The following is a 27,938-nucleotide window of genomic DNA, read 5'->3' as shown; positions in this document are numbered from 1 at the left end:
AATGATCATCTAACTGCTTGGTTGATAATATTTGTACCCTAAAATGTTTTAAGCAGAACTGTTTTGGGGGAACAACTTACTGACAGTTTTAATAAAGCTGAGGCTAAAAGAGTGCAGGGAGCACAGGACTCTGGTACAAATAGTCCACAATCTTTTCCTTTTTCTAACACACCAGCTGCAGTACATAATGCCCTTGATAAATGAGTTGGAAGGTGTAGGGCCAAGGTCATCAAGGACTAGTGTCTGTCACTCCTCTCCTGAGCTTACAGAAGTGTGTATGTTTCTTTTTCAGCTTAAGTTCAGAAATGTTTCACTTAAGCAGAGTCAAGATAAAAATGTAATCACTACTATAGCATCACTATATTAGGGCTCTCTATATTAGGGCTGGAGTCCAGAGGGTGGAGACGTGTCTAAGGTCATGTTGCAGCAGCTTATATAGCTGTAAAATGGTAGTTATTTTATTACTATTCCAGGCCACAGATTAAAAACTGTTCACTGCTGAACCCAGTGCGTAACAGGATCAGTCACTGACAATCTACGTAACACTTCCATGCTACAGAAGGATTTACCTGCCAAATTGTAAAGCGTTTCCATGTTTAGAGCAGACACCAAGCCCAACTGGACGGCCACATCAACAGTACACACTTTGCTAGTGATCCGACTATGGCTATTAATAATGTATTGTACCATGTGTTGTATGATGTGTGTTTATTGTATATTTTCAAGATGAAGTTGAGCAGAAATGTGCTTGTAGGTGCATGTGCTGTGAACGTCCTCTCCAACAGACACCACTTCCTACTGCAGATGACTATCTGCAGACTATTATCCTCATGCACTTGTGCTGTATACTATTATTATCAGTGAAACACATCTGTGTAGAAATTCCACAGTTATGACTGGTGAAGATAAGGGTTTTTATTGTTTATTACCATGACAGAGTAATATAAGTACCTTTAAAAGATATCAAAAAGAAAGCCAAGGCTTTATGCTTACTTTACACCTCACTCAAAATCCTTTGAAAGGTTTGCTATATATATCAGTGTTCCTGAGAGCAAAACCAGGTGTTGAGAAGAGTTTGGAAATCATGGCTGAGAGAAAAAGTAGCACCAGTCTCCATTCAAAGGGAGGTGCAGGAGAGTTCACCAGACAGGTCCAGAGAAAATTCAGCCGTGCACAGGAGAAGGTAAGAGTCACATTATTCAATTATCAGTAGTGCTGTTGCTAACAAGAGCTTTAGCTAACATTTTAATTACTTTAGGACAGTGTTTTGATAGTTAAGCATTTGTAATATTACATACAAAATTTCCCAGAGCAGTTCAATTTTTACCAATGGAGCAAAAGGCAATATATCGGTGTGAATATCATTTTATCTGTAGCTTTTATCTTCATACAGCAGTACAGCCAATGTCAACATTCAACTTCTCTTTTAGTAAACATTTCACCTTTATCTGCAACAGACTAAATCATATTACACTGAAAACACCTCCTATAATTACACAAGGTTGTACAAGGATCCTCTTTGAGCCACAACAACCATTCCATACAAATACAGTCAAGCGTATCTAACTCTCCTAAACGATTTGCTTGCTACTCTGGCAGGTTTTACAGAAGTTTGGTAAATCTGAGGAGACAAGAGATGCACAGTTTGAAACATGTGTACAAAACCTCCAAGATCAGCAGGTACTCAATAAAATGTATCATGAACATAAGACCTGATTTAGAAGAAATACTTAAATGGGTTGCTATTATGGTGTATTTATTTATTTATTTATTTATTTTTACAGAGTGATGGACACAGAATATACAAGGACCTTAAGGCATACTTAAATGCTGTGAGAGGTTTGTTATAGCATCGAGTATAGAGTTCTTTGAAGATGTTTGGCTCTTTAATATAAGATTTACATTATCATGCATTCTATTAAGTTAAGGTAATGTGTTTGAACATGAATGAAAGCAAATAAAAGAAACTTATTTATATCTTACCATATTTAATAATTTTATTCAGTTATTAAATCAAAAGGACCTTCATAACACCTTTGTTAGTGTTGAAACATCAATGATGTAAATCAGGGGTCACCAAACTTTTTTCTCTGGGGGCCACATTGTCGTTCCTGACTGTGATGGGGGGCCGGGGTCGGGTCAGCTATATCACATAGAATTGTATGACCCAGACAAATATGACCACCAGCAGGCCTCATTGTGTAGTAGAGATTACTAGCCTGGCACGGCCATCCCCACTACTATATCCATACTACTATATCAGCACTACTATATCCCCACTACTATATCCCCACTACTATATCCCCACTACTATACCCACACTACTATATCCCCACTACTATATCCCCACTACTATACCCACACTACTATATCCCCACTACTATATCCCCACTACTATATCAACACTTGATTCCTGGCACATATTTGTTTATCTTTACTAGTGGTTTGCAAAAGTAGTAATTGAGTCTTCACACTTTGTTTTAATTTGAAATACCACAGATATTCCATTTATTTGTTTTCTAATAAAAATAACATCAAAGCTGTCAAGGTAAGAAACATCTGCCTAGTTGAGGTGATTGACACTGGCAAAGGTGAGTGGAAAATTATAAATTGTAGGTAGGCCTGTTGATATTATTAATAATATAAATAATAATTGTATGCAGCACTTAATAAAGGTCAAATAAATAGGCCTATAAAATAAATAATTTTTAAAAAACAGTGAAATTATAATAATATGAGCAATAGATCACAGCAGTTGTGCTGTGTCCTGCACATCATTGCTCTCATCCATGGCCAAAGCAAAAAACTCAAATTCTGACGCTTTCTCATTCAGCTGGTCATACACGTTGTCCCCCAAATCTTCGGTTCGCCTGGTCATAGTAGGTGCAGAGAGACTCACCGCGTCGAGCGCATCCTTCTTGTCGGGACACACCTCCTCGGCCACAGCAAGCATGCATACTTTAACAAAGTCCCCATCAGTAAACGGCTTTCCATGGGTAGCTAGTAGGTGAGCTACCTTATAGCTAGCTCGGACAGCAGCCTGGTTGATCTGGGTTTGGGGAAGGAATACATTCTGTTGTGCAGCCAGTCCGCATTTCATCCTCCGAATCCTGTCTTCTCTTGTTTGCCCTCGCAAACTAGCATACTCTTTGTGGCGGGTTTCGTAGTGACGACGCAGATTATATTCTTTGAAAACCGGCACACTTTCTTTACATACAAGATAAACTGCACGGTCCTTACACTCATAGTTCGAATTACGTGGGAGCCAATGGGAGCTGAGCTCCCATTCCCTCAGGCTCCCATGAAAGAAGCAAACTTAATTTTCTGTGGAAGTCTCTCAAATACGTCATATATCACCATAATAAGCTTGAATAGCCTATATCACCATATAAATATAAATAAAACTCATTTCATTTCCGATCACCATGCAGCCATAACTTTGTATTGAACGTGTTATTAAACCGCAACATGTACGGCTGTACTTCACCACCACACCACTATGCGCGCAAACTGAAATTTGCAGCCTGCGAAATCGAATGTGAAGTTAAGTCCGAAGAAGACTTGTCCTCTATCTCACAACGATCTTCCTTTGTTTAACAATATATATAATTATATATATAATTTGTTATATATATATATATATATATATATATATATATATATATATATATATATATATATATATATATGCGCGCAACACTGTGTGTGCGTGCGTGCATGCGCGCGCCTGTGTGTAAAAGCTGTGCACTGCAGTGCGCAAAAGTGCGCTGGTCCAGGAGAGCGAGTATGCATTGCTTTTTTTTTTTTTTAAATAGAGACCCCCATAGGGTCAAATTTATAATTCGAACCCTGCTTACACTGAACGAAAAAATATTCGGTGGTCCACTGTTCTTTAAAAACTCTGCACTCTCTGTCAGCTTTTTGCTGACCGCTCGCCATTTTGCTGTCCTGAACACTGACAGTTCTCTGCGCATGCGCTGCCTGTCACTGCTTGATTGCGAGCATATGACGAAAATTCGGAAAATATGAATAGTTCATTTTATAACTAAATATCAATTTAATTGATAAAATCAACAAAATACAAGATGCAGACATGTTATTATTTGCCAAAAAGCAATTTTAAAAAATAGGCCATGACCACTTTTGGGGATTGCCTCATAGGGCCGGTTCAAGTGATGGGGGGCAGAGGGGCTGGGGGGCCGGTCAAAGGGGGGTGGCGGGCCGGATCTGGCCCGCGGGCCGTAGTTTGGTGACCCCTGATGTAAATGATTAATTAAAATGGAATCCTCACGGGCATAGAGAAACTATAGTGTATGTTCCACAGTGATGCGAGATGCATCCAGTCGTCTTTTTCAGTCTCTGTTCGATGCTTATGAGCTTGGCTGGGAAGGAGCAGAGGACCTTGGGGCTGTTGTCGAGGTGATCCTCATGCAAACTTTGACACAGAATATGAAACTGTTGCCTTTCCAGCAAGAATCATATTTACTTCTCATATGTAACTTTTTCAAAAAAGGGAGAAGACCTGCTATGGAATGATTATGAGGCAAAACTGCGAGATCAGGCATTACTCACAATAGAATCTTACATGAGCCAGTTCCCAGATATGAGGGTAATTACTCATCTTTACACACACATTCACACACATGCATCCAACAGTTTATATTGATCTTTTCAGAGTTTTTAATTTCCATTTCAAAGTAAATTTTGTGTGCCTCAGGAAAGAATTGCCAAACGAGGCAGAAAACTTGTGGACTATGATTTTACTCGCCATCACCTGGAGTCACTGCAGAATGCCAAAAAGAGAGATGACATCAAGATAAATAAGGTACATTAAGAGTCCATTTTAGTGGAACATTTATGTCAGAGGTTCCCTGCCTTTATGAGCAAATGAGCCCAAACTGAATTTTCTGCAAGTCTTGACTTCTTTTTCTTCTTCTTTTGGCTGCTCCCATTTGGGGTTCCCACAGCGGATCATCATGATCCGTATATTTGATTTGGCATAGGTTTTTACACCAGATGCCCTTCCTGACACAACCCTCCCCAATCTATCCGGGCTTGGGACAAGCACTAAGCTTGAGCAACCCCAGAGGCTGGTATAACCCCAAGTCTTGACCACCCTACATTTTGTTTGTTTGTTTGTTTTGTTTTTTTTATTCCAGTTTTATAATATTGGAAATCTGTAACTTTCGAACAAATTATCAGGCCAGTGACATAAATTTTTTTTGGAGCAGCTATTTATCCTTTCTTGCAGCTGAATAGCTGAAATACGAAGGATGCATTTCAACATGGCCGAGTTGAAGGCATACAAAGGTGCCGCCATACTACTTGTGTCTGATCATGGAACATAGCTCAGATATTCACACCTACGGTCAATTTTAGAGTAGCCAGTTAACCTAACTGCATGTCTTTGGACTGTGGGAGAAACTGGAACACCTGAAGGAAACCCTCATGGACACAGGGAGAATATGCAAACTCTACACAGAAAGGCTCCTATTTGCCACTGGGCTTGAACTCAGAACCTTCTTGCTGTGAGGCAATGGTGCTAACCACTGCACCACTGTGCCAAACACCTGCCAATTGAACATATGTAATGTAAGTGACTAAAAATCTAAGGAATATTGCTTGCACTGACTGACCAGTCTAGAGGGAAGTGTTGTGTTGTTATCTACATTTCCTCTACACTGAGATGGTGTGATACAGCCCAACACGAAGCAGAGGAGCTGGTTTATACTTGGTGCATGATTTTGCACATGAAGAAGCAGTGTTAACATGAGCGGCATTGGTCACGCACACTTCATATCTTATGCACATTTGGAATATTTAAAAATAACTTTCAGTAGTTGGCCCATCTGAACAATCTGCCCTGACTGTCAGGTTTCTGAGTTGAACTGTAAAATGTTTAGTAGTTTCATACACAGGCGGCACGGTGGTGTAGTGGTTAGCGCTGTCGCCTCACAGCAAGAAGGTCCGGGTTCGAGCCCCATGGCCGGCGAGGGCCTTTCTGTGTGGAGTTTGCATGTTTTCCCCATGTCTGCGTGGGTTTGCTCCGGATGCTGCGGCTTCCCCCACAGTCCAAAGACATGCAGGTTAGGTTAACTGGTGACTCTAAATTGACCGTAGGTGTGAATGTGAGTGTGAATGATTGCCTGTGTCTATGTGTCAGCCCTGTGATGACCTGGCGACTTGTCCAGGGTATACCCCGCCTTTTGCCCGTAGTCAGCTGGGATAGGCTTCAGCTTGCCTGTGACCCTGTAGAACAGGATAAAGCGGCTACAGATAATGAGATGAGATGAGTTTCCTACACAGCGATGTTAAACACACTGATGAGCACTGTCTTAAACTTTCTGCCATCATTGTGATTACTGTCATGTCTGTCATGTTGTTTCAAATGGACAACTGTGACCTAGTATTTGCTAATCTAAAATATCCAGAAGAATGGTTTGCAAAACTGTTTATATGAGAGGTTTTTAAAATCCAAAAAGTAACTGTAATAGGAAAACTGGTCAGTGTATGTACTAAATAATGGTCTTAAACAGTGCCTAAGCATGTGATTTGAGACATAATGCTGCTAATTTGTTTAGCAGAGGTACATGGAAGGAGAAATGTTTCTGTAGTAAGTCCTTGATGTGGGTGCTGAAGCGCAGCAGGCAGGATATGATGTTAACACAGACTTTATTCTTGCTCTCTGTGTAGCTTTTCAGCTCTACTTTTGCTCATTCACATTTCTCACACACACACACACACACACACACACACACACACACACACACACACACACACACACACACACAGACAGGTGCTCTGGTTGGGACAGCTTCTTCACCTTCGCTCTCTCCCTCCTTTTCTATCCTGCGTCATCACTGCAAAAACACACACACAACATTAATTGTCAACAGGTGTAATGACTTTGCCACTCACCTTCCCTGGCCCCACCCTCCATTCACAAACCGATGCTTGGCCATGCCCCTGCTGCTACATACTCCCACTGCCTGACTCAGGCCGGGGAGCCATCTGGCCTGCAGCAGACTCCCCCCAAAATGGGACATCATCATCTGCACCCCCAAAGTCCGCCATCACCATCTGCACCCCCAGCCTGTGGATCACCTCGAATTTAAGAGGCTGGAGGGCAAGATACCAATGGGTGATCTGCACATTGGCATCCTTCATGCGGTGGAGCCACTGGAGCAGCACGTGGTCTGAACAGAGGGTGAAAGGGTGCCCCAGCAGGTCGTACTGGAGGGTGAGGTCCACCCAATTGATGGCTAGGCACCCCTTCTCAATGGTGCTGTACTTACTTTCACTCATTGAGAGCTTATAACTGAAGTACAGCATCAGACATTCCTCCACCTCCTGGGACAGAATGGCCCCCAGCCTTCTAGCCAATGCATATGTCTGCAAGATAAAAGGGAGAGAGAAGTCAGGGGAGTGTAAAAGCAGCCCCCCATACAGTGCAGCTTTTACACTGGTGAAAGCCTGTTGGTACTGCTCCATCCACTGGACCAGATCTGGTGCTCCCTTTTTAGTGAGATCAGTCAGCAGGCTGGTGACATCCAAATAATTAGGTATGAACCTGCAAAAGTAGCCAGCCAGCCCCGGGAACTGTCTCACCCCCTTTTTCGTCTTGGGCCTCAGGCAGGCCACAATCACTGCAGTCTTGTTAATTTGGGGACACATCTGCCCATGACCCAAGTGGAAACCCAGATACCGTACTTCCACCCACCCAATCGCACAATTTTTCAGGTTATCCGTGAGCCCTACATGCCTCAGCGACTCCAGGACAGCCCTAAGGTGTTCTAGGTGCTGTGGTTAATCATTGCTATGTATAATAATGTTGTCTAGACAGGCCGCAGCATAGGTGGCATGTGGACAGAGGATCTTGTCTATGAGCTGCTAGAACGTAGCGGGAGCCCCCAAATAACCGGAAAGGAAGCATGATGAATTGGTGTAATCCGAATGGTGTGCAAAAGGCCATTTTCTCTTGGGATAGAGGGGCAAGGGGATCTGCCAATATCACTTTGTCAAATCCAGTGTCAAATAAAAATGAGCAGTGCCTAATCGATCAAGCAAATCATCAGTGCGAGGCATTGGGTATGCATCGAATTTAGACACTGCATTGATTTTTCTATAGTCCACACAGAGCCAGACCAACCCGTCGGTCTTGGGGACTAGGACCACTGGGCTGCTCCAGTCACTGTGGGACTCCTCAATTATGCCTATTTTGAGCATGGCCTTGAGTTCGTCTCAAACCACCTTTTTTTTGTGTTCAGGCAAGCAGTATTGGTGACTAAGCACCACCACCCCTGGGGGTGTTTCAATGTGGTGTTCTATGAAGTGGGTGCGGTTTGAAACCAGAGCGGTTTGAGTGGTTACTTTTGTTTTTACCTCTGGCCCCAGCTCCACCTTCTCCGGAACTACCAATGACAACACCACAGGGACTCCCTTATTCCAGTGTTTTAACAGGTTGAGGTGGTATATTTGTAGTGTGCTGCCCCTATCCATTCGCCTCACCTCATAGTCAATGTCCCTAATTCGCCATGTGACCTTGATGGGCCCTTGCCACTTGGCGACCAATTTGGAGCAATATGAGCACTTTATCTCCTGGGGTGAACTCTCTAAGGCATGTACCCCTGTTGTACAGCCAGGCTTGATGTTCTTGTGCCTGCCGTAAATTCTCCTGGGTTAAGTGCGTGAGGGTGTGGAGCTTTGCACGCAGATCAAGAATGTACTGAATTTCATTTTCGCTAATTGAAGGTCCCGCCTCCCAATTTTCCTGCAGCACATCCAAAATGCAATGAGGCTTACACCCATATAACAATTCAAATGGGGAAAATCCCATGGAGGCTTGCAGGACCTCTCATACCATGACTAACAGGGGCTCAAGCCATTTATCCCAATTACATGCATCTTAGCTTACAAACTTCCAAATTAAATTTTTAAGTGTCTGATTGAACCATTCCACCTATCCGTTTGTGGGTGACAGATGCTGATGTGGATGGATTTAATTCCCAATAACCCATACAGCTTGCAAAGTGTGCATGACATAAATGTAGTGCCTTGGGTCAGTCAGGATTTCTTCGGGAATCCCAACTTGGGAGATAATACGGAAGAGTGCCTTCGCAATACTGCGTGCTAAAATATTGTGGAGAGGCACCGCTTCTGGATATTGCATTGCATAGTCTACCAGGACTAAAATAAAGCAATATCCCCATGCTGACTGAGATCCATGCTAATTCTCTCAAAGGGGGTCTCAATTAGATGGAGAGGGCGCAAAGGCACTTTTGGAGTGGCCACTGGATTTACTAGTTGGCATTCACAGCACACCCACACTGTGCCCAATCCTTCTGATTCCTCATGCAGAATATCCTGATGAAGCAACCAACCTCCTGGTTGGCATGTTCCACCTGGCCATTGGATTGTGAGTGGTACCCTGAAGTTAAGCTCACAGATACCCCTAATCTGTCCATAAACTTCTGGTTTTGAATGCCATGGGTAGGCCAGACAGAGGAATGAGTTTGAGGGCTTTGGAAAAGTGATCTATAACCACAAGGATGACTGTGTTACCTTGGGATCAAGTTAGGTCAGTGATGAAGTCAATGGCTTTAAGTGACCAGGGTTGTTGAGGCACCACGAGTGAACAGAGCTTCCTGGCAGGTGGGGCCCATGGCACCTTTGCTTGGGTACAGGTGGAGCAGGATGAAACAAAGTGGTTAATCTTGGAAATCATGTTTTCCCACCAATACTTATTTCTGAGGAGTTGATAGGTTCTGTGACTGCTGGGGTGCCCCATGGCTGGAGAAGAATGGGCCCAGATGATGAGTTCAAGTTTCAAGTCAAGTCAAGTTTATTTGTAGAGTGCTTTTAACAATAAACATGGTTGCAAATCAGCTTTACAGAATTTGAATGACTTAAAACATGAGCCAATTTTATCTATCCCCAATGAGCAAGCCTCTGGCGATGGTGGCAAGGAAAAACTCCCTCAGACAACATGAGGAAGAAACCTCGAGAGGAACCAGACTCAAAAGGGAACCCATCCTCATTTGGGCAACAACAGACAGCATGACTATAATATTAACAGTTTTAACATGAAGTCAGTTTCGTTGATGTCATAACTCTTCATTGATGGAAACTTGAGTGCAAAACTGTTCATGACAACTGCAGTCCTAAAGTTAGCAAATCAACTGTAGTCCTCAGCCATAAAAGCATTACTGTAAGAGTCCAGAGCATCCTCCAGGTGTGACTTTCAACTGTCCTCATGGGGCCGTCCTCCACAGGAGCAATGCGATGAGACTCCAACCAGACACAGGGCACCAGGATGGATCAAGCAGGTCTGGGGAGCAGAAGAGGTCAGCATCTCGATCCCAGGACCAACATGTAACTCAGAGGGACAGATTTGGGGGGAGGGGGGAGAGAGAGGGAGAGAGAGAGAACACAGGTTGTTAGGTATGCCCAATGTCACCTGAATAAGTAGGAACAGTATACATATTGCACTGAGTACAAGCAGGGACTCCAGCAACTAAATATGACAGCATAACTAAAAGGGGAGAGCCAGGAGGTAACACAGGCATGAGGGAGCCCTGGGACATAAAGCAGCCAGCCACTACACCGTCAACAAACTCGAGTGAGCAAGTGAGTGGGGACTGACTGCATCCATACATCCCAGTTTATCAAAACACTATGTCTGAGGACCCTCCAGATCTACACCTTTACCTCATAAACACCATTAACAAAAGGCTTGACTAAACAGATATGTTTTCAGCCTAGACTTAAATGCTGAGACTGTATCCGATTCCCAAACACTACTTGGAAGGCTGTTCCATAACTGCAGGGCTTTGTAAGAAAAGGCTCTGCCCCCTGATGTAGCCTTCACTATACAAGGTACCAGCAGATAGCCTGCACCTTTTGATCTAAGTAGGCGTGGCGGGTCATAGTTCACTCAGGTACTGTGGTGCGAGACCATTCAGTGCTTTAAAGGTCAATAGTAGTACTTTATAATCAATACGAAATTTGATTGGGAGCCAATGCAGTGTGGATAAGACAGGGGTGATGTGGTCATATTTTCTAGTTCTAGTAAGAACACTTGCTGCTGCACTTTGAACTAACTGGAGCTTGTTTATGCACTTATTGGAACATCCAGACAGTACGGCATTGCAATAATCCAACCTGGAGGTAATGAAAGCATGAGCTAGTTTTTCTGCATCATGTAGTGACATTAAATTTCTTAGCAATATTTCTGAAATGAAAGAAAGCTATCTGGGTAATGTTATCAATGTGAGTTTCGAATGAAAGACTGGGGTCATTAATCACTCCGAGGTCTTTTACTGCTGCATTTGAAGAAACAGAAAGGCTATACAGAGTTACTGTGTAATCAGAAAACTTTCTTCTAGCTGCATGTGGTCCTAGTACAAGTACTTCAGTCTTGTCAGAGTTAAGCAGAAGGAAATTAATAAGCATCCAGTGTCTAATGTCCTTGACACATTCCTCAATTCTATTAAGCTGGTGTCTCTCATCAGGTTTTGCAGAAACATACAACTGTGTGTCATCAGCATAACAGTGGAAACTAATACAATATTTATGAATAATATTACCCAGAGGTAACATGTATAAAGAAAAAAGCAGTGGACCCAAGACAGAACCTTGTGGAACACCAAATTTTACCTCAGTACATCTAGAAATATCACCATTTATATTAACATACTGATGGCGATCAGTTAAATAAGAGCTGAGCCAGGAGAGGGCCGTTCCCTTAACTCCCACAACATTTTCTAGTCTATCCAGAAGAATGGAATGATCAATGGTATCAAATGCTGCACTAAGGTCAAGCAACACAAGCAGCGAGACACAGTCCTGACCAGATGCCAACAGTAGGTTGTTTACTACTTTAACCAAAGATGTCTCTGTGCTATGATTAGGTATAAATCCTGACTGATACATTTCATGGATGTTATTCCTATGTAAATATGAGCATAACTGTTGTGCCACAGCTTTTTCAAGGATCTGAGGTTTGATATTGGCCGATAATTGGACAGCTGACAGGGATCAAGGTCAGGTTTTTTTTGATAAGGGGTTTGATAACTGCTAGTTTAAAGGATTTGGGTACATAGCCAATTGTAAGAGAAGAATTTATTATTTTTAGAAGCGGTTCAATTACTTCAGGTATTATCTGTTTGAATAGACATGTAGGTAAGGGATCTAGTACGCAAGTTGAGGATTTTGATGCCAAGATTAATGAAAGTAATTCAGTTTCTTTTAGGGGAGTAAAACATTGTAATTGATGATCTGATACAGTTATATTGTTAACTACAGGGTCACTTACATTGTCGGACCTTAAATTAGTAGTTTGAATTTTTTGTCGGATATTCTCAATTTTGTCATTAAAAAAATTCATGAAATCATTGCTACTACATACTACAGGTATGCATGTGTCTATAGCAGACTTACTCCTGGTTAATTTTGCTACAGTATTAAATAGGAATCTAGGATTATTTTTGTTATCTTCTATTAGGGAGGAGAGATATGTTGATCTCGCAGCACTAAGAGCTTTTCTATACTTCAGGAAGCTCTCCCTCCACGCTAATTTGAACACTACCAATTTTGTTTGACACCATTTACGTTCCAGTTTTCAAGTGGTCTGTTTTGATGTGCGAGTGTCATCATTATACCAGGGTGCTAATTTTTTGTCTCTGACCATTTTCCTTTTAAGAGGAGCTACATTATCTAAGGTATGGCGGAATGTTGACTCTAAGCATTCATTTGCCTGATCAAGTTCTGCAGGGGCTGACAGTGACCCAATCAAAGTTGATAACTCTGGGGGATCATTTATAAAGCTCTGTGCAGTAGTTGACGTGAATGTACGTTTAATACAGTAGCGTGGTGAGGTGCATATATTATTACTCAGACATAGTTTGAATGAGATGAGATGATGATCTGAGAGAACTTCAGACTGTGGAAGTATGACTATATTTTCTACGTTTAACCCAAATGTTAGTATTAGATCAAGGGTGTGACCACCATTATGGGTTGGTTCTATGACATTCTGATTAATCCCTACTGAATCTAAAATGGACACAAACACTGTTTTTAAAGGGTCTTCTGGGTTATCGAAGTGAATATTAAAATCTCGGACAACTAAAGCTTTGTCTCAGGAAATAACCAGATCTGAGATAAAATCTGCAAATTCAGAAAGAAACTCAGAATATGGCCCCGGGGGCCTGTAAATAATAAGTAATGGAATTAACTGGGTAGACTTATTTTTTAAGGCAACATACATTATATGAGAATGAAGAACTTCAAATGTATTATAATTTATAACCAGGTTTTTGTGTTACACCTAGATAATCATTATAAATAACTGCAACACCTCCTCCTCTGCCAGTTAGACGAGGCTGGTGTATATAACTGTATCCAGGAGGACTCGCTTCATTTAATGCTCTATATTCATTTGGCTTAATCCATGTTTCAGTTAAAGAAAGTACATTAAACTCCTGATCAGTAATAAGTTCATTAACCATTAGCGCTTTAGATGTAAGAGATCTAATATTTAATAGCCCCACCTTTAGATCAAAGGTGTTGGCAGCAGCTGTACAGTCAGCAGATCTAATTTTATATTGATTAGGTTGCTGGAACAAACTCTCTGAATATTTCTACCTTTTTGTTGAGCTCGGGGAACAGACACAGTCTCGATGTTGTGGACCCTGAGTGATGACTCTGTGCAGTTAGCAGACAGTCGGTTTAGCCTGTTCATCTGTTCTCTGGCCTTGACTCTGGATTGTCAGAAATTAACTAGGCCTGTTCAGAGACTATGACCTATGCTGCAGGAAATGAGAGTAGCACCTTCCCAAGTGGGATGGATACTGTCCCACCCTAACAGGCCAGCAGTGCCCTCAAAATTAGCCCAATTATCCATAAAGCCCACACTGTTTTCAGAGCACCACCTGGACAGCCAGCAGTTCAGCGACCATAACCTGCAGTAAGCTGGATCACCATGCCGCATTGGGATGGGACCAGAGCATACTACAGCATCAGACATCGCCTTCGCTAATTTAAACACCTCTCCAAAGTTACTCTTCGTAACCTCAGACTGGCGAAGGCATATATCAAATCAAATCAAGTTTATTTGTACAGCGCTTTTAACAATAAACATTGTCGCAAAGCAGCTTTACAGAATTTGAACGACTTAAAACATGAGCTAATTTTATCCCTAATCTATCCCCAATGAGCAAGCCTGTGGCGACGGTGGCAAGGAAAAACTCCCTCAGACGACATGAGGAAGAAACCTCGAGAGGAACCAGACTCAAAAGGGAACCCATCCTCATTTGGGCAACAACAGACAGCCTGACTATAATATTAACAGTTTTAACAGGTATAACCCTCAACTGTCCTCATGGGGCCGTCCTTCACAGTAGTGGGGCGATAAAACTCCGACCAGACACAGGGCACCAGGATGGATCAAGCAGGTCCGAGGGGCAGAAGAGGCCAGCATCTCAATCCCAGGATCAACATGTAACTCAGAGGGACAGATGGGGGGGGGGGGGGGGGGGAAGAGAGAGAGAAAGAAAACACGTTGTTAGGTATGCCCTAAAAATGACAAGTATTAAATCTGTGTGGTAGGCTCGCAGAGACGAGAGTCTTTACATCAGGCATAACACACAATGGCATGTTAATATGGTAAAATATATCATGACCTGCTCTGGCTGGATGCTTGACTGGGTGATGGGAGCACACTCCTCAGCAATGATGAGATGCAGATGGGACCCTTATGGCTGGCCAAGACAATTCAGTTACATTTCACCGGGTCTGGGACATGCGACAGAATGTCTGACGGCCGATTCCCTGCAGGCTACGATAGCCAGTCGAGGTCTCCACCGTCTCCAACAAAAGATTTCCTGTTGACTCCATGTAACTCAGAGGGACAGATTTGGGGTGGGGGGGAGGGAAAGAAAACACAGGTGGTTAGGTATGCCCAATGTCACCTGAATAAGTAGGAACAGTATACATATTGCACCGAGTACAAGCAGGGACTCCGGCAACTAACTATGACAGCATAACTAAAAGGAGAGAGCCAGAAGGTAACACAGGCATGAGGGAGCCCCGGGACATAAAGCAGCCAGCCACTACACCGTCAACAAACTCGAGTGAGCAAGCGAGTGGGGACTGACAGCATCCATACATCCCAGTTTACCAAAACACTATGTCTGAGGACCCTCCAGATCTACTCCTTTACCTCATAAACACCATTAACAAAAGGCTTGACTAAACAGATATGTTTTCAGCCTAGACTTAAATGCTGAGACTGTGTCTGATTCCCGAACATTACTTGGAAGGCTGTTCCATAACTGTGGGGCTTTGTAAGAAAAGGCTCTGCCCCCTGATGTAGCCTTCACTATACGAGGTACCAGCAGATAGCCTGCACCTTTTGATCTAAGTAGGCGTGGCGGGTCATAGAGGAGCAGAAGTTCACTCAGGTACTGTGGTGCGAGACCATTTAGTGCTTTAAAGGTCAATAGTAGTATTTTATAATCAATACGAAATTTGATTGGGAGCCAATGCAGTGTGGATAAGACAGGCGTGATGTGGTCATATTTTCTAGTAAGGACTCTTGCTGCTGCATTTTGAACTAACTGGAGCTTGTTTATGCACTTATTGGAACATCCAGAGAGTAAGGCATTACAATAATCCAACCTGGAGGTAACGAAAGCATGGACTAGTTTTTCTGCATCATGCAATGACATTAAATTTCTTATCTTTGCAATATTTCTGAGATGAAAGAAAGCTATCCGGGTGATGTTATCAATGTGAGTTTCGAATGAAAGACTGGGGTCAATAATCACTCCGAGGTCTTTTACTGCTGCACGTGAAGAAACAGAAAGGCCATCCAGAGTTACTGTGTAATCAGAAAACTTACTTCTAGCTGTATGTGGTCCTAGCACAAGTACTTCAGTCTTGTCAGAGTTAAGCAGAAGGAAATTAATAAGCATCCAGTGTCTAATGTCCTTAACACATTCCTCAATTCTATTAAGCTGGTGTCTCTCATCAGGTTTTGCAGAGACATACAACTGTGTGTCATCAGCATAACAGTGGAAACTAATACAATGCTTACAAATAATATCGCCCAGAGGTAACATATATAGAGAAAAAAGCAGTGGACCCAAGACAGAACCTTGTGGAACACCAAACTTTACCTCGGTACGTCTAGAAATATCACCATTTATATTAACATACTGATAACGATCAGTTAGATAAGACCTGAGCCAGGAGAGGGCCATTCCCTTAACTCCCACAACATTTTCTAGTCTATCCAGAAGAATGGAATGATCAATGGTATCAAATGCTGCACTAAGGTCAAGCAACACAAGTAGCGAGACACAGCCCTGATCAGACGCCAACAGTAGGTCGTTTACTACTTTTTTTTTTTTTTTAAAGATATTTTTTTGGGCTTTTTGCACCTTTATTGGATAGGACAGTGTAGAGACAGGAAATGAGCGGGAGAGAGAGACGGGAAGGGATCGGGAAATGACCTCGGGCCGGAATCGAACCCGGGTCGCCCGCATTCATGGTATGGCGCCTTAACCACCTGAGCCACGACACCCCCGGTCGTTTACTACTTTAACCAGTGCTGTCTCTGTGCTACGATGAGGTCTAAATCCTGACTAATGCATTTCATGGATGTTATTCCTATGTAAATATGAGCATAACTGCTGTGCCACAGCTTTTTCAAGGATCTTGGAGATAAAGGGGAGGTTTGATATTGGCCGATAATTGGACAGCTGACAGGGATCAAGGTCAGGTTTTTTAATCAGGGGTTTGATAACTGCTAGTTTAAAGTATTTGGGTACATAGCCAATCATAAGAGAAGAATTTATTATTTTTAGAAGCGGTTCAATTACTCCAGGCATTATCTGTTTGAATAGATGTGTCGGTAAGGGATCTAGTACGCAAGTTGAGGCTTTTGATGTAGAGATTAATGAAAGTAATTCAGTTTCTTTTAGGGGAGTAAAACATTCTAACTGATGATCTGATACAGTTATATTGTTAACTACAAGGTCACTTTCATTGTCTAACCTTAAATTAGTAGTTTGAATTTTTTGTCGGATATTCTCAATTTGTCATTAAAAAAAATTCATGAAGTTGTTGCTACTACATACTGCAGGTGTGCATGTTTTGATAGTGGACTTATTCCTGGTTAATTTTGCTACAGTATTAAATAGGAATCTAGGATTATTTTTGTTATCTTCTATTAGGGAGGAGAAATATGTTGATCTCGCAGCACTAAGAGCTTTTCTATACTTCAGGAAGCTCTCCTTCCAAGCTAATTTGAACACTACCAATTTTGTTTGACGCCATTTACGTTCCAATTTTCGAGTGGTCTGTTTTAATGTGCGAGTGTCATCATTATACCAGGGTGCTAACTTTTTGTCTCTGACCATTTTCCTTTTTAGAGGAGCTACATTATCTAAAGTATGGCGGAATGTTGACTCTAAGCATTCAGTTGCCTGATCAAGTTCTGCAGGGGCTGACAGTGACCCAATCAAAGTTGACAGCTCTGGGAGATCATTTATAAAGCTCTGTGCAGTAGTTGACGTGAAAGTACGTTTAATACAGTAGCGTGGTGAGGTGCATATATTATTACTCAGACATATTTTGAATGAGATGAGACAATGATCTGAGATAACTTCAGACTGTGGAAGTATGACTATATTGTCTACGTTTAATCTGAATGTTAGTATTAGATCAAGGGTGTGACCACCATTATGGGTCGGTCCTATGACATTCTGCTTAATCCCGACTGAATCTAAGATGGACACAAACGCTGTTTTTAAAGGGTCTTCTGGGTTATCGAAGTGAATATTAAAATCTCAGACAACTAAAGCTTTGTCTACGGAAATAACCAGATCTGAGATAAAATCTGCAAATTCAGAAAGAAACTCAGAATATGGCCCCGGGGGCCTGTAAATAATAAGCAATGGAATTAACTGGGTAGACTTATTTTTCAAGGCTACATACATTATATGAGTATGCTTAGCTCCTGCATGGATAACTATCTTTGAGAACCTGTGCTTGCCTAGGACCCTAAGATTACCTGCTATGTCTGGCACCCTGGCTCCTGGTATACACCTCACTAAAGCTGCTGGTGCCCCTAAAGGCTGAGCTAATTTCACATGCCGTATGATAGAGTCCCCTATAACCAGAGCTCTTTCAAGTTTCTCAGCGGGTGCATCACTAAGGACAGCAAACCTGTTCGACACGTGATGCAGAGAGGAGTGGTGCTCCCGTGGGCAAGCCTCAGCAGTAGCTTTGGCTCTATGCTTATGCCAACGAGCCGTCATCCATTCGCCCCACTGTAAGGGCTCTAATGCCAGAGTTGGCGGATTACTAACTCCACCTAGGGCATCCAGACTTTCCTCTACAGAAACTACACTGTTCTTACGCTCACTGACCTCCTCCAAAGCCTGGGCACTTCTGGGCGCTTCTAGCACTATAATCTTCTTCGTCAGAGCGCTAACTAACCTGCACTTATCACAAATAAAGCTATCGCTAGCAATGGAGGAAGAATGACTAAACATCCTGCACTCAGCACACTGAACAGGCTGAAGGTGTGCCATGATGAAAAGATTCACGTACCTTAATCAAAGATCTGTTGATATTAAAGCAGATCCGATGTGGATGGCCTCCGTTTGTGGTCTTTTGTGGGCTTTTAAGTTGACCTCAAAATCGCGGTGGCACATACATGAGTCCAGGAAGACAGTTCTTGTGGATTTGGAGGTTGCAATTGTGCTATTTCTCAATCTACATTCTATGAAATGGCATGCAAGAAGCATTTGGGTGGTAGCATAGGCATGGGTTCTGAAACATGGTTGGATGTGCTGTGGATTCTGGAGAGGCTCAGGTGGATAAGGCACCATACCATAAATCCAGGGACCTGGGTTCAATTCTGACCCGAGGTCATTTCCTGATCTCTCCCCGTCTCTCCCGCTCATTTCCTGTCTCTACACTGTCCTATCCAATAAAGGTGAAAAAAGCCCCAAAAAATATCCTTAAAAAAAAAAGTTTGCAAACCCCAGGAAGAATTGCAGTTCCTTCATGGTAGTGGGTGTGGGCCAGGAAGTGACCATCGACACTTTGCTATGGTCCATCTGCGCTGATGATGTACCCAAGAAAGGAGACCTGGTGAACATAAAACTCACACTTTTCTGCTTTTACACAGAGGTGATTCTCCAATAATCGGGTGAGTACTGACCTTACATGTTTGTGATGTGAGACGTCATTAGGGGAGTAGATTAGAATGTCGTCTATCTAAGCAATGACGAATCATCCCAGCATGTCTCTCAGTACATTGTTGATCAAACACTGGAAGATGCTGGGAGTGCAAGAAAGTCTATAAGACATTACCAAATATTCGAAGTACCTGGACATTGTACTAAAGGTGGTCTTCCGTTCATCACCTTCCCGAACTCTGACCAGGTTGTAAGCACTTCGAAGGTCCAGCTTGGTGAATATTCTCACTGATCTGAACTGTTCCAAGGCCAAAGGCACCAGGGGGAATGGATAGGGGTATTTGACTGTGATCTGGTTTAAACCTTGGTAGTCAATGCAGAGGCGAAGACCTCCTCCTTTTTTTCCACAAAGAAGAAGCTGGCTGAAGCTGGAGACATGGATGGCCTAATGTACCCCTGTTGTAGTGCCTCCTGTACACTCCTCGGTGATGGACAGAGGGTAGATGCAATTGCGAGGTGGAGTCGTACATGGGAGGAGGTCTATAGCACAGTCATAGGTTCGGTGAGGACACAGGCCACTAGCCTTCCCCTTGCTGAAAACTTTCTTGAGGTCATAATAACAAGGTACCTGGCAGTGGGCTCTCCACAGAGGTGGATGAAAGAGAGACTTGTGGAATTTTCAGGCAGTTTGGAAGCAGGATGGGGACCATTGCAGAATTAATCTGTGTTGCCAGGATATTAGAGGATTGTGAAGCTGGAGTCATGGGAACCCCAAGATGAAAGCATTTATACTGATGAATTTCCCTTCTGCTCCTGAGTCTATGAAGGCAGAGAGAACATGGGTCGAGTCTGGTAGCTTTAACAGCACTGGCATGTTGAGAGAACGGACTGAGGGAACAAATTCATGATTCACTGGACTGGATGGACAGGTTTCCTGACGGGTGAGATCCTCCCTTTTAGGGTTTGGTGGGCAAACAGGACACTTGGCCATCAGATGGCCAGACTCACCGCAATCAAAGCACAGCCCTTCACTATGCCTCCTATGCCGTGTCAGGCTGGCCTGCAAAACAGCAGCTGTTAATTGCAACATTTTGGTGTTAAGTGCACCTATCCTTTGCTGATGTTCTCCTAACAGTCACCCCTGAGCACTGAGAGCAGTCTGCTTTGCTTCCTCTGCTGCAACTCTCTGAGCATTGCAAGCGAGCATGGGAGACCTCCATCAGACTCAGGGATGCCGGAGTAGGAAGAAGAGCTGGAGGTGACTGTAACAAGGGTCGGTTTCTAAGAAGGTGGCCTAGGCAGATGGCCGGGTTGATGAGGGAGTTGAGAACGAGTTGTTCATCGTGGCATGCCAGTTCAGTGAGCACTTCAGGGCGCAGACCCTGGTGAAAGGTGGCCTTGAGAGCGGGCTCATTCCAGCCACTTCTGGCTGATAGTGTGCGAAATTCTACCGCGTAATTGGCCACTCTCCTATCTCCCTGTCTGATGGTTAGCAGGTTCTCACCAACTTTGACACCCTCATCATACGAGCTGGTGTGTTTGCCCCCATGCTCCCAAACAGCACTAACCCACTCGTGAAATATAATGAGCTTTGAAGAAGAAATTCTTTACAGTCTGAAACTCCCCCAGAATACTTCTCGGGTCATGGAACCATCAGGGCTGCACTGGAAGAGGACAAAGGGCGTGTCAGGCTGGCCTGCAAAACAACAGCTGTTAATTGCAACATTCTGGTGTTAAGTGCACTTATCATTTGCTGATGTTCTCCTAACAGTCACCCCTGAGCACTGAGAGCAGTCTGCTTTGCTTCCTCTGCTGCATCCATTGCTGGCAAAGTATCCTGTCAGGGTGCAGGCACTTACAGATGCAAGCGCAGGGGAGAGCGGGTGTGTCACGAACTGGCAACCAAATCCAAAACAGCAATCTGAAGTCATGGTCGGACAAGGGTCAGTCGATTTGCAAATAGAATGTCAAAGGGCAGGCGAGTAAACGAAGTCAGAAATAAATGTAAACAAAGTCAAAAGCACTGGTAGTCAGGCAGAAAGCCAAAAGGCTTGGTATGATCAGGCACGGGGGCACAGAACGATACTTGGCAGTCAGTATTTGTGAATGCTGGGCTTACATAGGGAAGTAATTACGAGGAAATGGGAAACAGATGCACTTCCTAGTATCTCGGAGATGAGGGGTGCAGTGGTGCTTGGAAGTTGTAGTCCGAAGCGGCCATATTTGGAGGCTGCTCTGAACTCAGGTTTTCAGTGCTATTACTGACAAAATAAAGACCTTTTCGAACATAAATCCTAAGCTACCTCATCTCTTCATAGTTCCTTATCATGTTCACTCTGGCAAGTACATGAATAATTAGTAGTTTTAATTTGTTGTAGGATTATCAGGAGCAGACTAGGGTCAGAGCAAGCCATATTAGGGTTAATGTTTTGTTTTTTACTCACTAACTAATTCAGTTTCACAAACTTTGTTGCCAAAAGGAGTGCTGTGTTTTCTTCTCTGCTATTTTTCCAGCAGAGTTTCCACTGGAATAGCACTCCTTGTGTTAAATCACCAAATCACTGGCCACCACTATATACATGAGCTTGGCTTCAACGTAAATGATAATGCAGGATTCTTGCTTATTGATCAGTGCTGAGAATGGGTGTCGGTTTTGTGCCTTTGATGATCTCAGCAAGTCAACTGTCATAACGGACAGTGATGACATTGCATGCTCATTTGGGAGACTTTAGACTTTTTAGGGTCCCCCAGCTTTCAAAAGTAAAAGAAAAATCAATGCAAGTTGTCATTTTGAGTGTCATGTTACACAATTACATAGAGTGACACACCCCTTAGTTCTGAGCTCCAATATTCTTGCCCGTTTTGGTGATATTTCCATAATCAAGTTTCAAGTTTATTTTTTATAGCGCTTTTAACAATAGACATTGTTGCAAATCAGCTTTACAGAATTTGAATGACTTTAAGCATGAGCTAATTTTATCCCTAATCTATCCCCAATGTTTCACAACATTGTTAATCAATAGGTTTACAGACTCAATGCGTGTTTAGTAATGGGGAGTGGTTTATTTATAGCACTCTATCATTATCTCATCTCATTATCTCTAGCCGCTTTATCCTTCTACAGGGTCGCAGGCAAGCTGGAGCCTATCCCAGCTGACTACGGGCGAAAGGCGGGGTACACCCTGGACAAGTCGCCAGGTCATCACAGGGCTGACACATAGACACAGACAACCATTCACACTCACATTCACACCTACGGTCAATTTAGAGTCACCAGTTAACCTAACCTACATGTCTTTGAACTGTGGGGGAAACCGGAGCACCCGGAGGAAACCCACGGGGAGAACATGCAAACTCCACACAGAAAGGCCCTCGCCGGCCCCGGGGCTCAAACCCAGGACCTTCTTGCTGTGAGGCGACAGCGCTAACCACTACACCACCGTGCCGCCCCACTCTATCATTATTTTCCCCTAAAATGCATTTGGAGGAGAAACTGAAAGTTAATAGATTAAAAGTTAATCGCACACATTGTCTCATTAATGCACAAATTACACAAAAGGACAGATGACAGAACCAAAAGTTTAGCCTGAAACCCTAAAAAATTTTAGTCACTTCCGGAAGTATTGGAACAATAAGGCCAATTCTTTTGTTTTTGTTATACACTAAAGACATTTGGGTTTGAGATCAAAAGATGAACATGAGGCGATAGATCACAACTTCAGCTTTCAATTTCTGTAATTTACATCTAAACAAAACATGGCACCTTTTGTTTGAACCCAACATTTTTCAAGTGCTATATGAATTCTCATCTAGACATTCTGTCTAAAATCTGTATTTTTTCAATGTGAAGCTATCCAAAGTGCATCTGTAGAGCAAGATTCAGGGACAGTTTTACTTTAATCCATTAACACCAATAACACACTCTGAAAGACAGTGCAACCCATGTGATACAATCTCACTCACATTAGTCTCTGTGGGGCACTATTCATTGTTTGTGCACACAAAAACAAGCACATCTCTTGGAAAATAAGTCCTAAGGTGAAAACTATTTTTTAGTTTAATGTGTTTACTCCACTAACATTACATTTGTTATAATCTGATTAATATGCCAAACCTACTTTTGCAAAACAGTCCTAGGAATTTTGGCCTGTCTTCACAATCTTGATGTCAAAATACTGTATCAAAAACCTGCTGGGATTGGCATGTGGCGGCCATAATGTTTGCACATCAATCCAAGTGGGCGGAGCTTGATTTACTAGCTGTAACAAGCTGTAACTGAGTACTGGTTGTATAGAAAGGCATCTTCAGCCCATTTGTATGTAGAAGGAAGCAAAGTTTGGGGTATGGACCTTGACAGTGTGCAGAGTTAAGTTCAAATAGCTGTTTCTCAGGAACCAGAAAAATGATTAAGCTGAGCTTTGGTGTGCTGAATTATTCTGCTAATCTGTAACTGGACTTTAATTTCTATTGTGTTACTTCAAAAGCATTTCAGATAATTCATATTTATTAAGTTTTGTAGGTAATCCTCAAGAAACCTGATTTCAACTAAGTTATTATTGTTCAACTAAGTTGTTATTGAGGCTTCATTATATAGCAAAAAAGTAACAATTATACAACAGCAATGACATTAAGATGAGCTCCCTAAATGTTACATCTATGTATAGAACTTTACAGCAATGTTCTTCTCTTTCTCGTTCCGCACAATGAGTAGGTCATTGCAGTTGGGGTTTGTTAAGAGGTGTTAAGAAGCAGTTTGTTAAAGAGGTGTTAAGAAGATGATGTGTTGATTAAATCCTGGAATATGTCTATTTTTTACAGGCTCAGGAAGAGATGAAAATGACCAAATCAATCTTTGAGGACATGAACAGGGAATTGAAAGAGGAGTTGCCCATTCTCTATGATAGGTGAGATGTGACAACACCAATGGTCATACTTGTGGATTTAATAACAAGAAATGATTTTGTCTTTTTTTTCTCTTAGAAAATAATGGGAGTATATACAGTTTAAAAACAATGTTTGCACTGTAATTCCCTTCTCACAGTCGCATTGGATGTTATGTAACAGTCTTCCAAGCTGTCTCAAACTTGAGAGAAATCTTCTATAAGGAAATGTCTCAGGTAAATTCAGATGTTTTCAAGTTCTGCTGAATTTTCACATTGTCATTTTTGTGTGTGCCCTCAGCCACTGTGGGAATAAAATATTTTTAAAACTGTTTCCTCTAGAATAACAAGGATTTACAGAATATCATGATGAACCTAAAAGTCCAGCATCCTGACAAGAACTTTGTGGTGAAGAACTTCAGCCGGTGTGTTGCTTTTTTCTGAACCATACTTGAAAATTGTCACGTGCATGTGTAACCGCTGTCTGCATTGTGTTGTGTTTCTGTGACAAAGGCCGACACTTTCTCAGTGTTTAAATGCACTTTTATTGCCTGTAGGACAGCAAGGAAACCCACTGGTTGGCCACGTTCATATACAACAGTCTCTCGGCACAGCATGGGCTCAATCCTCACGTACTGGCCAGATTATTCATAAATAATTAATAAACAAACATAAACCCAAACATAAACATATGTACCTGTAGGACAGCAAGGAAACCCACTGGTTGGTCACGTTCATATACAGCAGTCTCTCGGCACAGCTTCATGGGAAGAAATTAGCAAATATTAGCTTAGCCTTTGAGCTAAGGTAGCTAACTATCGTATCAATATGTAACAACAATACACAACCAATTTGACTCATTCTGTTAAGTGCAATGTGTTCGCCACCTTCTTCAGTATAATATAATTTTAGCTGTGTTATTGCATTACATTATTTTCACAGTTTCAGTACAGTGCTGTGCTTTGAGTAACCTACCATGGGCTCAATCCTCACGTACTGGTACTGAGGTAACGTCACAGCCAGTATTTATGTGCTGAGGGGAACCATGGCAACCAGTGAGTGTCCATGATACATATTGTATGTAACAGCAAATCTGATTGCTTGTCACTGTGTCAAGTGGAATCAACAGCTAAACTCTGTTACACATGCATGTCCGGGTACATGTCAGAAGTGAATTTGTCAAGCGTTAGTCCGTGAATTGTCACATTTCCTGAGATGTATCATATGAATCTCTTCGTTTCTTTTGGCAGTGGGACACTGAAGAGGAGGTCACTAAAAGATGCACTGTCTCCCAGATCACTGAGAGCCAGCTTCTCTGAGCTCCACATGAGCTACAGTTCTCGAGGTACTCTGAGGTAAAAGGAAAAGTAATTTTGTTAAATTCTTTGGCAAATATTAGCTGATTTTTCTTTGTTTTTGAATGGCCATATTTTACTTTGAGTAATTATGCAGTTTAATACATCAGCTTATTAAAATTACATTAATTAATACAATTTAAATTTACCTATTTATATTTAATTTTAAATATTTTTGCTGCTGCAGGAGAGAACATACTTCCAATTTCAGGCCTGACAAGGCCCCATATGAGCCTAACAGCCCAGGGGTCCTGGCCAGTCCTGCTAGACCAAAGCCCCCAAAGAACACTAATAGTGAGGTTAAGGAGACAGATGCAAGTTCCACAAGTGAAGACATCCCGGAAGCAGAGAAAACACCTTCCACTACACCTGCACCTGTAACAGATAACACAAAGGCTTCTGAAAGTGTGCACAGCATGACAAACAAAGAAGCAAAACAAGAGAATGAAGGTACTGAAAGAGAAGCAAGGGAACCTCTGCCAGCCTCAGAGCAGGATGGAGAAAGGATGGGTTTAGATCAGGATGGTGACTTGTATGCAGAGACTGGTGATGAGAACAAGCTGGATCTGAACATAAATCATTCTGAAAGAGCTAATACTCAGGCCTTACCCAGTGAAGATCATGAACACAACGTCCATCTTGAGGAGCTAAATGAATCTGGCTCTGGAATGGAACATGGAAGAGACACAAATTGCAAAGCAAATGTAGAAGGACCTGGAGTCTCTTGCAAGGTAGGTACATAAGCAAGAAAATCCTTAACTGCCTTTTCTGTGTCCTGATATAAAAATAGCTCTTCCTTCTACTTTGTAATGTTTGTGTGTTTTTTGTTCTGTTTTTAAGGAAAATGCCCTAAAGAATCAAATACATGGAATTAAGGAAGAAACATTCTGAAACACAGGACTGTCTTCAGTGTATAGAAGAAGGTCAGTATATGAAGCTAAACCGTTCATTTTGGTTAATATTCAATGTACGATAATATGAATGCTTACTAGTTAGTCAAGGTATTTATTTTACATCTGTTGCTTCTTTTCATAGGGATGAACTGCATTTAAACCAAATATACTTCACCTACCTGGATATTACTATACTTAATTTCCCTGAGGGAACCCTCCTAAAGGGATCAATAAAGTTTTATCTAATCTAATCTAACTCCAAACTTGTCAACCAAATGAGACCTACTACTACTATTATTATTATTATCTCTCATTTCATTATCTCTAGCAGCTTTATCCTGTTCTACAGGGTCGCAGGCAAGCTGGAGCCTATCCCAGCTGACTACGGGCAAAAGGTGGGGTACACCCTGGACAAGTCACCAGGTCATCACAGGGCTGACACATAGACACAGACAACCATTCACACTCACGGTCAATTTAGAATCACCAGTTAACCTAACCTGCATGTCTTTGGACTGTGGGGGAAACCGGAACACCTGGAGGAAACTCACGCGGACAACATGCAAACTCCGCACAGAAAGGCCCTCGCCGGCCACGGGGCTCGAACCCAGACCTTCTTGCTATGAGGCAACAGCGCAAACCACTACACCACCTATTAATTATTATTATTATTATTATTATTATTATTATTAACAAGAATGGGACAAAATGCAAATCAACCTGTTGCTCAAATCAAACTTAGCCCTTTACTTTCTCATGATAAATCTGATTAATTTTTGACTGATTAGAATATTTTCTTCCTCTGTTTTGTTGTCTCCTGATTTCATTTTAAAGTCAGTTTGGGTGTTGGGTGTTTATGCTCCTGTACTAAATACACTTAGTTACAAATGTGATTTTTACTTGTGCACTGATAAAAGACTGATTATTCATTATTTAATAAATTTGAATATTTCCACTGGTTAGTAGCATGTTCTTTATCTCGATTCTTCCTCTTTATTAACAGAATATTTAATTACCTGTTTAACATAGTTGTTTAGTTACCCATTATTAACTGGTAGTGATTTTCTAAGGTTCGTTTAACTGTTGGTTAACAGGGTGTGTGTGTGTACGTGCGCGCGTGCGCGCGTTCCTGTTTCAGAGCTTCATTGTTCCGGACACAGCGCGAAAGATCACCTCGACTAGCACGCACACGAGTTTGTTTTCATTGTATCTTTATTTATAAGTGTTATTTCGTGAAATGTTTGTTTTTAAAACGTCATAGAACTCTGAAATGAAGTAAATAACCGATCGATTTGAACAAATGCCTCTGGACGACCACACACTCCGTCAGGTAAGTTTGGTGTGAAGCTGGTAAACCTGCGCCGTGTAACCTCCTGTTCGCTTCCTGTTCACTTTGACTCTGGAATAAGAGAGATACACACTGCGCTCTCACTCTGTTTTTATGTTTAGAGCTTTATACTTTTTTCTTCTTGTAATTACGAGGAAGGGAGATTTTGTCACTCGCAAACTAATGCTTCATTCCTTCGAAACTGAGTTTTATACGGTGATGTGGCCTGTGAGCTGCTACAGTCTGCGCGAGTGTCAGTGCTGCCAGGGGCG

General features: G+C 42.2%; 1 protein-coding gene and 1 long non-coding RNA gene across 2 annotated transcripts in view; both read left to right on the top strand.

The window, feature by feature from the left end:
• Window positions 1-1,084: 1,084 nt before the first annotated feature.
• Window positions 1,085-26,337, top strand: bin2a (bridging integrator 2a). The gene is made up of 12 exons (XM_060936742.1): window positions 1,085-1,183; window positions 1,600-1,680; window positions 1,785-1,839; window positions 4,325-4,419; window positions 4,514-4,609; window positions 4,718-4,825; window positions 24,030-24,115; window positions 24,253-24,328; window positions 24,434-24,516; window positions 25,342-25,446; window positions 25,634-26,177; window positions 26,287-26,337. Exons 1-12 carry the CDS (start codon window positions 1,085-1,087, stop codon window positions 26,335-26,337), a joined length of 1,479 nt encoding a protein of 492 aa, XP_060792725.1.
• Window positions 26,338-27,477: 1,140 nt separating this feature from the next.
• Window positions 27,478-27,938, top strand: part of LOC132896478 (uncharacterized) — an 11,013-nt gene continuing 10,552 nt past the window's right edge. The window contains exon 1 of the long non-coding RNA XR_009656058.1: window positions 27,478-27,669. This is a non-coding gene — a long non-coding RNA (uncharacterized LOC132896478). The remainder of the gene's footprint in view (window positions 27,670-27,938) is intronic.

This window comes from Neoarius graeffei, chromosome 13 (assembly GCF_027579695.1).
Source record: "Neoarius graeffei isolate fNeoGra1 chromosome 13, fNeoGra1.pri, whole genome shotgun sequence".
NCBI lineage: Eukaryota > Metazoa > Chordata > Actinopteri > Siluriformes > Ariidae > Neoarius > Neoarius graeffei.
The sequence above is the reverse complement of the archived record's forward strand: the minus strand, read 5'-3'. Positions and strand labels throughout refer to the sequence as shown.

Coding starts and splice junctions, on each gene's coding strand:
- bin2a (XM_060936742.1), top strand. CDS start 1,085: ATGGCTGAGAGAAAAAGTAGCACCAGTCTCCATTCAAAGGGAGGTGCA. Junction 4,610..4,717: donor GCCAGTTCCCAGATATGAGG/GTAATTACTCAT, acceptor TGTGTGCCTCAG/GAAAGAATTGCCAAACGAGG. Junction 26,178..26,286: donor GACCTGGAGTCTCTTGCAAG/GTAGGTACATAA, acceptor TCTGTTTTTAAG/GAAAATGCCCTAAAGAATCA.